This window comes from Suricata suricatta, chromosome 10 (assembly GCF_006229205.1).
Source record: "Suricata suricatta isolate VVHF042 chromosome 10, meerkat_22Aug2017_6uvM2_HiC, whole genome shotgun sequence".
NCBI lineage: Eukaryota > Metazoa > Chordata > Mammalia > Carnivora > Herpestidae > Suricata > Suricata suricatta.
This window is the reverse complement of record NC_043709.1, coordinates 23466705-23480726: the sequence shown is the minus strand read 5'-3', so window position 1 is coordinate 23480726 and position 14022 is coordinate 23466705. Positions and strand designations below refer to the sequence as shown.

The following is a 14022-nucleotide window of genomic DNA, read 5'->3' as shown; positions in this document are numbered from 1 at the left end:
AGATGGGCAGAGGAAAGAGAGAAAATCCCAAGCAGGCTTTATGCTGTCAGCAGAGTCTGATACTGGACTTGAACTCAGGAACTATGGGATCATGACCTGAGTAGAAATCAGGAATCAGACACTTAACCAACCAAGACACCCAGGCACCCCTGGAATAGTCTTGTTTTGAACCTAGATTTGAAATCATTCTGTGAATTAAGTTAAAAAGGAAAAGATTTAGAATTAGTGAACAAGTAACAAACAAGTCAATAGAAATAGAAACAAAAATTTGACTGTGGATGCCTCCCAAGGGGCTAGGTAACCCTACAGGCAGTTGGCACAGAGACCGTTGTAGGGGAGGAAGCTGACTCATATGCATAGACAGGCTCACCTCTCCTGCCCTGAAACTCCAGGTCACCTGTGCCCTGTGGGCTGCAGAAATGAGCGCTGATTTTGTAATGGGAACACAAGCATGAATTAAAACTAACAAGAATCCTAGGTAACAATAGCTCAGACTTTTTTTTTTATGATTTTGTTTTTTTTTTTTAAAAAGCAATCTCTACACCCAACACAGGGCTTGAACTCACAACCTTGAGATCAAGAATCACATGCTCTACTGACTGAGCCATCCAGGCACCTCAGCTCAGACTTGTCCTGATTTGTCCTGATGCAGCTTCAAAGACCATTGGCAGATGAGAGAGAGAGGGGGAGGGGGAGGGAGGGGAGAGAGAGAGAGAGAGAGAGAGAGAGAGAGAGAGAGAGAGAGAGAGAGAGAGAGAACACCTTTCCTTTCCTCTGTTCTCTTCTCTCCTTTCCTCTCCCTTCATTTTTTTTTTCTTTCTCTCTTTCCTCCTTTTCTCCCTCCCTTCCTCTCCCGCCCCCCCCCCCCACTCCTGTTATTCCTCCCCCTCCCTGCCTTTCTTGCTTTTTTGGAACTTAGGAGGTATCAGAGAAGGAAGGCTAGTTATGCAACTCATTTTCCTTTTGCAGTGGGTGGATTACCAGGATAGGGTGATGTTGAATTTTTGGATTTTGAGTATATATAGGTATTACCACACACGCCCTGGTGAATATTCTCATTGTTATGTCATCATTGTTCACGCCCTGGCGAATATTCTCATCTTGGAGATCGCGATGGTCTTATTTCACAATAGTCTTGTTGGCAGGAGAGTTCATGAAATAATGCACCTAGTGCAGTGTCTCTCACATAATTTGTGTTTAGAAATCTAGTGGTAAAGGTAGTAGTAATGTGACGGTGGTGGTAAGAGTAGTAATAGTAATAATATCGATACTATTAAGAATAATATGAATGTTACCAAATTTTAATAATGATGAGCAAAATGGTGTGTTGAAGCGTTCATCAAGTCCTCTTTTTCTTTTAGGAATATAAATTGGCCCTCTTACAGTGCTATGGAAGGTACCTTCAGCAGTTCTGTGTCCACTTTGATGAGAATCAAGCAGATGTGAATCAATTCAAAACTGCCTTTTTCCCAAAAGGCCTTGGAGACCAAACTGCTGCTCATACAGTAAGATGAAAGCAGTAGCTATTTTAGCTACAGTTTATGATTAGCCGTGCAATGTATTCTTTAGTTGACAGCTTCTAAATGGCTTTCATTTGCTTAGTGTGGCGTTTTCTTGTGTCCTGTACGTTGCTTAATAAATGTTTTCAGTAGCAGATAAGAAAGTGCACATATGAACCTTTGTGAAGACGTTTTGGAGATTGTGTCACTATAATCACTCATCCTTCCAGCAGACGGTTGTTATTATTTTAATATTTGTAGAATGCTTTTAGTTTACAAAATGCTTTGGAAAACATATTTGATCCTCAACAACTTTATGAATTAGATACTATTATTATCCCTATTTTACAAAAGAGTAAAAGAAAACTAATCCTTTAACTAGTGGCTTAGGAGATCAATCTAGATCTTTTGATACAAATCATGTTTATGCTTTATTTCTAGTGTACCAGTATTATTATTATGTTGATTGCTACCATTGATTGACTGGTTGGGCAGTTAGCAGGTGCTAGGTACTCTTCTATATGCATTATATGAATTGTTTTGCAGCCGCGTTATAGTCCTAGAAGGTGGGCACTATAATGCCTCTTTTACAGAGGAGGACAAAGAGACTAAGAAACCCAGCCCACTTTGAAGCAATGGGCAGAGTTGGTGTTTGAACCCTAGCCAGCGTAACTCCAAAGCTGTGTTATTCCAAACCTGATGATTACTCAAGGCTTTGGAAACAGCAGATGGTTTAATACATTGAAAATTTCAAGGCATGTTTGGGGGTCCATTGAGCAGTTCAATTTGACTGTACCATAGGTATATGATTGAGAATACTGGGCGTTATGAATTGGCATTTTGAAGATAACTATTCCAGCATGTACATGCAATATATAAATCTCTTTTTCTGTATACCAGTTATATGGTGGCTAGAAACCATATACATGGATCCAAGAGGGAAGTCTTATGTGGTAGAGGAAGGCCCATTTGTACTCTTGAGGGTTCACGCCCACAGCTTTAGCAGTACTGATGATTCTCTAGCCCAAATCTCTCATCTGAGATGTATGTCATAAACACCTCACACTCGCCATATCCTAAGTTGAATTTATCACCTTTCTTTCATAATTGGCACCAGCCCCTCGCCCATGCAGGAGATCACTGTAGACCACTTTCTCTCTCTCACCTTCCACATTTAAATCCCATGGACTCAGACAAGACTTAAACCTTTTAATCCCTGATTCCTGCACCCATGTCAGGACTCTGGTATCTGGACTACTTCAAAGGCCTTTGATCTCTCCTAGTCCCCATGCTTGTAGCTTTGTGCCCCACCCTCTGCCTTTCATTTTCTACACTTTGGTCAGAATTAACTTCTAACATATAAATCAAATCATTTTATTCCACTGCCCCTTGATATTGCCTTTGGTTAAAGTCTATATTCCTTGGGATGATATGGAATGCACTCCATGTTCTGACTATCTCAATAGCCTAATGTCTCCTTTTTTAAAGATTTTATTTTTAAGTTAATCTCTAAACCCAATCAGGGGCTGAAACTCACAACCCTGATATCAAGAGTTGCATGCTGTACTGACTTGAGCTAGCCAGCTACCCCAAAGTTTATTTTTTGTAGTAATCTCTACACCCAATGTAGGGCTTGAACTCACAACCATGAGATCAAGAGTTGGATGCTCTTTGGACTGAGCCAGCCAGGCACCCCTAATCTCTTTATTTTAAGCCTTCTCACCCAATCTTATAAAAGACTTTCGATTCAGTGACCACAGCAACTACCTCAAACATTCCTAACACTTCATATGCCTGGAATGCTTTTCCTTCTGTGAAGAGCAGGGACCACATCTTCATCATCCTTAAGTCCCTGTTGCTTAGCAGAGTATGGCAAACAGAGGTGTTCAACGGACATTTGGTGAATGAATTGTGTAAATGGTAATAATTGCATCCACATTAATAAGGTAAAATGCCATGAGGAAGGTTTATAAAATGTGATTTAATTCCATATTCTTGGAAATAGAATTTTGTACTTTTTTTTTTACTTTTGAATTTTTCTTTTTTGACGAAAGACAAGTAATCTTAACTAAATAGATGCTTTGAAGAAACTATTTTTACCACGTTTCTTTCCATAGGTCTTAGTCTTTGAGGGCTGCTATAACAAAAATCCATAGACTAATGGTTTTTTAAAAAAATTTATTTATTTAAATTCAAGTTAGTTAACATGCAGTGTAGTATTGGCTTCAGGAGTAGAGCTCAGTGATTCATCTCTTGCATATAACACCTAGTGTTCATGCCAACAAGTGCCCTCCTTAATGCCCATCACCCATTTAGCCCATCCCTGCACGCACCTCCCCTCCAGCAACCCTCAGTTTGTTCTCTTTATTTAAGAGTCTCTTATGGTTTGCCTCCCTCTCTGTTTTTGTCTTATTATCTTTTTATAGGCTGGATGCCTTAGACAATATTTATTTCTCTCAATTCTGGAGGCTGGGAAGCATAAATTTAAGGTGCTGGAAGATTTGGTGTCTGGTGAGGGCTCACTCTCTGGTTCATAGATGGCCGCCTTCTCTCTGTGTCCTCACATGGCAGAAGGCAGTAGGGAGCTCTTTCAGGGTCTCTTATAAGGACACTGATCCCATTCATGAAAGCTCTACCTTCATGACCCAGTCACTTCCCAAAGACCTCCACATCCAGATGCCATCACAGTGGGGCTTAGGTTTCAATATACAAATTGGGGGGGGGGCCACAAACATTCTGTCTATAGCCTTATGTAATCCATTTAAGCAGAATCATTTCTATTTTAAGTTTTCACATTTTAAGAAAATGCTTTCTTAAGTTGCATAAACCTAATTTATATTCTTATTTATATTTTCTCTGTGTTTCAGTTTCGTGCTTTAAATGGCAAAAATATTTGCAGCTATGAGCTGGTCTGTGAGAATGATGTGAACCTGCAGAATAAGGAATCTGTGACCCAGTGTCTGCAGATTTTGTCCTCCTTAAGACTCACCATGCAGGTGGCTTTGCCACAGGAGCACCTCTGCTGGATCATCTTCAATGGTATGCACCGATGTCTTTTATTTTTCATCGTGTCTTTTGGAAAGTTATTTAAATGCCAAGTTTGATGGTAATTTGATTGACTGTCTTGTTATTTAAAATGGTCATTGCATAATAGGATGATTATGGGATTTGTTTTTGTCTCTTTAATACTTTGGTTGTCTTTTAGTTTGCCCTCATAAGCAGGGACTTGTCTTTGGGTTTTCTACTCAAGGGAGGGTCAGAGGCTGTGAGGTAGGTCAGTTTCAGGTATAAAGAAGTAGGGGCCATGGTTAATAAGTAAATACAATACAAGTGGAGAAAGATCAAAGGACTGTTGCAGGTTCAGTTGGTTCTAAGCATCATCCATTTATTGGTCCTCTCCAATACTTTGGCTAGTGACTGCTGCATTCTACTTATCAGTCTTCTCTTCCTACATGCTTCTGAGTGAGTGGCTCTGAGAATGTGTGTGTATGTGTATATAGTATATTATATGTATATATGCATTGTGTAGATATACATAAATACATATATACTTGTCTTCTGAAATGAAACTTATCTGTCAAAATTTAGCAGGGAGTTACAATTTTAATTTAATTTAAATTCTCTTCAAAGTTACAGTCACGTACTATATTGATCTCTAGATAATTTCTTCAAAGGAAAATGACAGTGTGTTCTCTGTATGTAAGACCAGGACAAAATAACTTGAAAGAAAACATTGGATTCTCCCTCATCCATGGCAGCTGGAAGTACATTTTCTAGCCTTTTCCATTGTCTCCCTCCCCCCATTTTTTTTGACATTTGATTGAAATAAGAGCTTACATTTGCTGCCAGAGATGAGCCTGATTTTGGAAGAAATTTTCAGTCCAGTGACTATGAAACTTTTGTGTTCTGATCATCCTCAAGAAGATGATGAATCTGTGATTCCTGAGTAGCCATTACCATCTTTCCACCTGAGTTGCTCACATATCTGGGCAGGGACTGAGCGGGACCAGAGGTTCTATGCTTGAGAAGGAGTGGTAGGCCTGAGGGTTGAGTCCCGTGCTTGGACCTTGCTTAAGAGGTAGGTGGAAATGATGCAGCTTAATTCCCTGGCTGAAGTCTTTTTAAGATTACAGACAAAAAAAATCCTAATATTCTAAAACAAAAACAAAACCAATTTCTTTATCTTCTATATACCTTTACTAGGTGTGTGCTTTTCTTTATGCATATGGTATCATGCTCTAGATTTTATTCTGCTTCCTAAGTGTATATATATATATATATATATTTTTTTTTTTTTTTTAACTCAGTCCTATGACTTTAGAACCTAACCAGGTTCCTATGTGTAAATCTAGTTCATTAATTCTGCCTGTTGAATTGTGTTCCAGATATCCACACACCCCTCGGGATGGGCTCCTGGTTTGCTCTACCTCTATAATCGCATAAAATATTCTACAATGAATATCCTTACACATGTCCTTTTATAAACCTAAGAGTTTTCTGGGATTTATGTACAGGAGTAGGATTTCTGGGTTGCAGGAGATACATATACTTAGTTTTGCTGACTACTGACCCTGTTTTAATTAACTCATCTCAAAGTTATTAGGTGCTGGGCATTGTTCTAAATGCTAGGGACACGGGAGTGGACAACAGACAAAAACTCTGTTCTCTTGCTTATGTAATGCTTCAGGGAGATGATAAATCAAAATTAAATAGTGTGTCAGATGGTGATGAGTACTATGGAGAAAAATAAAGCCAAGAAGGGGACAGGGAGGAAAGAGGCTGGGCTGGGGCTGGGCAGCTGTTTTGAACAGGGTCAGGGAAGGCCTCTCTGAGATGACCTTTGAGTAAACACCTAATTGAGACATCTGGATATTTGGGGGAAGGGCATTCCTGCTGGGAGCTTAACAAGTGCTAAGACCTTGTAGTTTTAAAAGTTTGGAGTTTAAGTAACTAAACTTGACTGTACGTCAATTTATCAAAAATACATTTCACCTTTTCTGTTAGACATTAACACTGATTCTCTTTACTTTTAATTAACGATTACACATACACGCTCTTGGTTTCTTAAGATAGTTAACTAACTTTGGTTCTTTCACAAACTCTATCTGGGTTTGTGACTGTTGCGTAATACCTTACTTCACAACCAACCTGAACCCAGCTCATTCAACTCTCACATAGTAAGATTATTTTGGTGGTGGCTGTCTTTGATGAAGAGGAGTCACTTAGAGATTTAGTTAAAAATAAAACAAAACAAGCTCTCAGAGGTATTCCAAGATTTCATCTGTGGTCCATTTTATATCATTTACTCTCCCTGTGAGCCATGCCAAGATCCTGAACCATCGAAGAAGGATTCAGGTATAGTCAGGACACATTAGGGCTGCAAAGGTTAAAATCACATCTTTAAGGACAGAGAGCCTTTGTCATTCTTGAGCACAGTCTCCTGACGTCTTCTGAAATTCCGCAGTTCCCCTGACGTGTTTACACAGGCTCCTGGCTTCCACCTGAGTCACATGTTTTGTGGAGAGGCATGAGTTTGCTGTGGGTGTCCTTACTTGGTGACTTTTTTAAAATGAAGGAACACTATTACAGAGTCCATTTTTAAAGATTAAGAGTAGAGGTCAACAAAGACAATTTGAGGTAAGAATGCTGGGCTTGAGCTATTACTAGCCCAGTGGTTTCTTCCCTGGTGCATCTTCTGTGAAATCACTAAGGCCATGTCCTGGGAGCAGTCACACTAAGAAGGCTGAGTCCCTGAATGTTAAGGACCTATTGCATTCTCTATAAAGTTTTTGGCGCTGTAAGTGTATAAAGTTTATTCAACATTTTTATTATTGACTCATATAACTAATGGTTATAATGCTATGCTTACAAGGGTGTTTTAATCAAGTGTTGTGGTTTTGAAGCAGATGCTGTTTTCTCACAAGCTCTTAACGTTTAAGCACGAACGTGGATTCATAACTGTTGAATTTTGATGGTTATGAATTTTAGATCATATATTTTATGGAAAATATTTAGACTACTTGTCATTATAATTACATGCCTTTTAAAGGTATATTACCATCTTCGGGGTGTGTTTATAGCACGGTAATGTTCTTTGTATATAGAGAGATGTCTGGTGATGTTGTTCCCCATTCCTGCCCCGACTCTGCCAGCTTTCTAGCCTTCTTTTATCATTTAAGTAATGGCCTGACAAAAAAATCGTACTTTAAATAGGAGTTGGAAATGCTGTATTTCACTGGAGCGTTTATAGGACATACCTTAAAAATGGGATAAATATTATATGAGATTGCAAAAAAATAAAAAATAAATAAATTATATGTTTTGATTTTAAATTTTCATGAGTTTCCTTGTTTAGTATTATGCTATTAAATATGTATTCTAATCTTATTTGGAGATAAATTTTTAGTTTTTCAATCATAGGCAAGCTATGGGAACCAACAGCGTTTTGTGTGAGTTAATAAAACTATGGGGCACATAAACTATGCTACTTAAATATTTTGTTCAATATATTTCAAAACCTATGCTCCCTTTCAAATGAGACGAAAAGGTTCCTGTGGCAACTTACTTAAAATATGGTCAAATTAGTTCTTTTTAATGATTTGGCTGCAAGTTACAAAAAAATTTTAATGATTATAAGCTCTTTAACTATTATCAGACTTTCTCATGAGGTCACTTGTTTTAGGAACTACAGACTTAAACTACAGAAATTGGAATATAAAATTGCCATTGTTTCACTGTAAAACATGTTAACAGTCTTTTTCTTCATCTAGGCACCATTTACATTTACACCATTTGCAGAAAACTGATGATCATAGGCCAGTCTTCCAAGGTATGAGATTTACTGACAAAATATCTTGCCTTGTACGTCCTGTTTTTCTCAAGACGTTTGTTAGCATTGAATGTTGAACAAAAAAAGCAGTGTTATATAATAAAACTTAATAACTATACATTATATAGTTTTACTCTTCATACTTTTAGTTTAACATGACCATCTATAAAAATTAAAATTAAAAAAAAGACAATACAGTATTAGTGAAAAAAAGAGAGAATTCCTAAAATTGATAGGTAATCTCCAGTGTTCTCAGTGTCTCAGATTGGTCATTACTTGTCAACTTGATACTGAACATCCCTCTGCTAACTATATCTTTAGGTAGGGAGGCCATCCATCCTGGCTTGCCTGGACAGTCCTGGTTTATATCTGTTGTCTTGGAATAATTATTAATAGTGCTCCCTTTCACTCTTTAAAGTGTTCTGGTTTGGAGAATAAACTATGGTTACCCTGTTTATGTCTGATACTATGAAGTTTGGACTTCGTTCTTGAACAGCTTGGACTTGACTTATGGCCCACCTGCTAGTTGGGTGAATGTACACCTAATCAGTGGCCCAGTTATGAGCTGAGGGAAAGGGGCCTTTCTTTTATAAGAAGAGTCTCACTTACTAGTACTTACTTCTCAGTTTTAGCTTGCGGGAGTGGCTGACACTTCCACCGACTTCCCTTCAATGTTGGTAGCACTTTTGTGTGTAGGAGAATATTTATTCCCGGTGTCAGTGTCTGGTCACTGGAATATATAGGCCAAGAAGGGAGAATATACTTCTGTTGAGACCATGCTTGAATTGTTTTGGTGTCTGAAACATTACGACTTTGTTTTTCTTTACTGCATCTAAAACCTTATGCTGAATATTCTAAAACTCAGGTCAGATGCATTTTTTTTTCTTATTTCTTCAAAATGTAACCCAAGTATCTTATAATTTGACAATGCTTAAAAAATACACATGGAAGCAAAGATACTTGCATGCTCAGTGCATAACATTAATTATGTGTTCTCTCTGTTTTGTTCCTCAAATTTAAAAGCTCTATTACTGACAGTGACTTAAACAAGCTCTGTGCCAGCATTTTGAATGTAAATTAAAATGAAGGGAGCCTGTCTCATGAATAATGTAATGTGGCCTACACACTATTCCAACAATTCTGCATCAGTTCCAGATGATTTCCTAAAAAGAATTTGCATACTCCTGTTGCACTTGCTGTAGCAACAAATACTGCCTCACAGAACCATGATAGTTTGGCCTGCTGCAGCATTTGTCTGCTAAAGCCTTGAAGGACAGAAGTATCAGTGCCAAAATTTGACTGTTAGTGTTTGTGCTTGTTAGTGCAGAGAGAATTTTAGTTTAATGTCATAGGCATCTTAAAATAATTTCTTATTCAGATCTGATGTAAGACATCTCGTCTCCCCCTTATTGAACTCGAGCTTTTGTCTGACAAAAGAAGGGCTGAAGGAAGACAGGAGTGGGGGCGAGTGAGAGATGCAAGAATTTTGGGGTGGTGGGTAGTTGTACAGTTGGTACTTGAAGATTGGAATGAAATTCTTTCAGTTTGTTCACTATAATACATTTTAAGGAAATTAATAATTTTCATCTAGAAATTCCTACGCACTCAGCTGCTGGGTTGATTTCCTGAGCTGAGGCTATCAATGAGCTTTCTGGGTCCATTTAATGGGGACAAGCCCTTGAGGTTCAGCCACATCTGAGTGCTTTTGGGTGTGAGGGATCTCATTTCTGCAGCACTTTTAGAATTCAAGGCTGTTAGAGCATACAGCAGAAAAAGTAATAGACAAGGGATCCTCAGGCTTTTCCTGGTGTCACCCTAGAGCAATCTAAACGCCTATTCCTATAGGATCTAGGTAGGCATTATGGCTGCCATTTGTTATTATTATTGAATCTCTACTGTGTGTTAGGTCTGTGTGAAGGGCGTATATAATGCTCAGTATTGTTTTATGAGGTGGGCACTGTCATCATCATCATTTATTTAATGAATGACTACCACGTATCAGATATACTTCTAAGCACTTTCTTCACATATTATCTAATTCAATCCTCACACCACCACTGTGAGAAAGGTGCTATTATTATCTTCATCTTAAAGATGAGGAAGCTGAGGCTTAATGTCTCACATTGAGTTAGAGGTGTAGCTAAGGCCAATACTACACGGTACTGTCTCTCAGCACCATTAGAATAATGATTGCCTGTTGACTAAATTTAAGCATGTCATGATCCATTGTATTTTGGTTCCTGTACTCAAATGGAGGAGCCATGTAGGAGGGTTACTAGTTTTCGACATGATTCTATTCTTAAAGATGTCCTGAAGACCAGGACCGACCAGGGGCTCTTCCCTAGATGGGAAACACTTGCTTTCATGCTCAGACAGGTCCCCAGAATAACCTTAAGGAATGGAGGGAGACCAGGTTTCTGAAGCCTCTTTCCCTAAAGACATATGGCAACTTCACCTTCATTTAAGGTATACTCTGTAGTTTCTTCTGAGGCATTTAAAATTGCAGTATGGTGCTCAGGCAACATTAAAGAACACAGTAGGATCTGTTCATTCTTAAAACAGTTGATTTCTGTTTAATTTTATTAGGAAATTGAAATAGTTTAGTGAAATTTGTGGCTTAAACAATTATTGTCAAATTATTCCGCGTGCCTTTACCTAAACTTCAAATCCAAACTGTGAAATGCCTCTAGGCATTGTTTGTGTCCAGTGATCCGAGCTGAAATAAATGGTGCCGCAGTGCCATCCCGTGGCTGAGCTGATTCATCATGTCTGTGTGTTTCCTACTCATATCTGAACCATCCTCTTGCGGGCTCTTCTCGCTGGGTTTTTCAAAAATATTTTTCCCCTATGAAGAACAGTTCTACTGAAATTAAGTTCTTTCTTTTAATTAATAGAAATAGTTCTTCCTAGCTTTTGAGAGCAAAAAAAAAAAAAAGCTAGAAATCAAGATTTGTGGTTTTTTATTTGTTTGAAATGGCTCTTCATCTTTAAACCCCAATGACAGTTTTCCAGAACCCCAAGTGGAATGATGGGTTTTCAGAACCCCCCCTTTGCCAAGCCTGCCCCATGTGGTGGAAGGAACTCTGCTATGCTTACGAGTCCAAAGACCTGAATTCTAGTCTCAGCTCTGTTATTTACAAGCAGTTTAGCCTCTTGGAGTTAGGTTAGTTTACTTTTTTTTAAGGTCCCTTGGATCACTAAAATATGCGATTGGGGTCTTTTATTATAAGTCTGAATATGAATCCAAGTATAATGTGAGCAGTTGGTGACTGAAGCTATTTTTATTTTGAAATGTGAAATTTCTAATATCAGGAATCCCAAGGGGGTTTTGAAAAGGCATGGGAATTTAAAGGGGGAAAACTTATGGTTTAATCCCATACTCCCTAAATTGCAACAGTCCAAATGCAAAAATCCACAATGGGATTTTTGTGCTGCAGGTGTGTGAAAACTTCAATTTTGATGACTGTTAATTCCACATCAGTTCACAGTTCAGCAAGGTTAGCAAACAGCAACAACAGCAACAAAAATAGCAATAAAGCAACCTGGGACCCACTTAGCAGAGACATAGTGTCCAGAGTGAGGGACTGAAAATCTCCTTTGACTATGGAGAAGTCATCGCTCTAACGGACACTGGCAACCTGGAGCAAAGCCACAGGAGACTAACCATGATGGAGAAGGGAAATGCAGTTCTGGGATATATAAAAGTGCCCGGAGAGAGCTGGGAGAGAAGACAGGATGCCTAGGTGTTTTCCCGTTCTTGGCAGGCTGTAACTTGGAAGTGAATTTGGGGTGATTTTGTGCTATTCCAGGAGACATAACTAGGACCAGTGCCCTGGAAGTATATTAAGATGGGTTTCATTTCATTAAGGAAGCACTTTCCTTATTTAGAATTGTCTTCTGATACCATGTGGCCTGTTCCTTGTTACGAGAGGTGAGAACTCTCACACAGGGAAGGTATAGGACATCAGGCGGTGGTGCCAGGGGTGTTGGCGGGGATGAAATTAGATTGGCTTTCAGCCCTTTGATTCTATGATTACTTGACATAGTTCCATCTTTGACACTGTTAACTGAAATTTTTTAATGACAGTCAACAAATATTTATGTAATATTTACTATTACATGCCAGATAGTTTTAGGAGATGGGGATACGGTGGTGAACAAGACCAATGAGGTCCCTTACCTTTTTTTTTTTTAAATGATTTTTTTTAGTGTTTTATTTATTTTTGATACAGAGAGAGACAGAGCATGAGAGGGGGAGGGGCAGAGAGAGAAGGAGACACAGAATCTGAAGCAGGCTCCAGGCTCTGAACTAGCTGTCAGCACAGAGCCTGATGCGGGGCTCGAACCCACGAACGTGAGATCTGACCTGAGCCGAAGCCGGAGGCTTAACTGACTGAGCCACCCAGGCGCCCCAATGAGGTCCCTTTCCTAAGTGAATTCACATCCCAGTGGGATGAGCTTAGTGGATAGCAAAGAATATTACAATTCTGTGTCAAACTGGTTTATGTCCAGCATTCTCTTTTCCTTTGGGATCGGAACTCACTAGGCAGTGGGGAAGTCTGGACTTTCAGATTTCTTTCTCTTAGATGAGAACGCTGAGCTGCTTGCACATGTGTTGTGTATACTGCCTTTGAAGGCTCCAGAGATGGTAATATGGTTTGACTGTTATCGGTGTTTTATCTATTTTTACTATTAAATATTACATCAGTCTGGTGGGTTTGCTTTGTACATAGGAAGCTCCTGGATCATTTTGATGATTTGCCTTTTCAAGATTGGTTTGACTATTAACAGACATATTTTTCCTTAATTACTTCATCAGTTATTGAAGGCTGAGTTTGTTACTGGAAAAGGACTTTCTTCCATTGTCCACATTTATTATTTTCTTGAGAATCTTGAATACTTGTTAGTCTTCTGTAGTTGGTTCTGCTGACTCTAAGGTTGTCCATTGAATTCATTTAATAGCCCTTGGGAATGTCTGCTGTGTACCTGGTGCTCTTCTAGGTGCTGGTGATATATAATAATGATGCTATTCCTATTTTCAAAGAGATTACCGTCTAGTTTTGGAATCACACACATGAAGCATGTTAATGCAATTAAATGTAAAAAATATATATATATACATAAACATTTACATAAATTAAATATATATACACATACACCCATAATGCAATTACGGTATAGATGGAAATGAGGCAATAGTCATTTCTCTCTAGGGACTTTAGGGGGTCTTCAACAACTCTTGTCTTTCCCCTCCTCATCTTATTCCTCCACCTTCTCCTGCTCCACTTTCTGTTTCTCCACTGTTGTCACCAAGGCGAGGACTTATATGTGTACTGTGTTCTAAGTATTTAGCCTCCATTACTTCATTTTATCCTCACACAGTCCTATAAGATAGTTGTTATACCTATCTTGCAGATGAAGAACCTTGGTACATGGGGGTTAATTGTCTAAGGTAACACTGCTAGTCACGGAGGTAGTGTTTTAGGTCAGTCATATGGGGTGGGTGAAGGAGAGAACAGGATGAGCAAAGACATGTCTATTTGGGCCACTAGGATGTTTCGTGGAACAGAAAGCATTTTGGATTAGCTTTAAGTATATGATGTAAGATCAAGAGTAATGGAAGAGAAGGCAGGGATTAGGTAATGAAGGGTGTGTGTGTGTGTCCTAATTAGGGAGCCATGGGAGTATTCTAAG

The 14022-nt window shown here is 38.8% G+C and overlaps 1 protein-coding gene across 2 annotated transcripts in view; it reads left to right on the top strand.

The window, feature by feature from the left end:
* Window positions 1–14022, top strand: part of CFAP54 (cilia and flagella associated protein 54) — a 279565-nt gene that overhangs the window by 10051 nt on the left and 255492 nt on the right. For both annotated transcript variants that reach the window (XM_029955764.1, XM_029955763.1), the window contains exons 3-5: window positions 1362–1505; window positions 4367–4538; window positions 8270–8328. In XM_029955764.1, the coding sequence (XP_029811624.1) occupies window positions 1362–1505; window positions 4367–4538; window positions 8270–8328 (375 nt within the window). The remainder of the gene's footprint in view (window positions 1–1361; window positions 1506–4366; window positions 4539–8269; window positions 8329–14022) is intronic.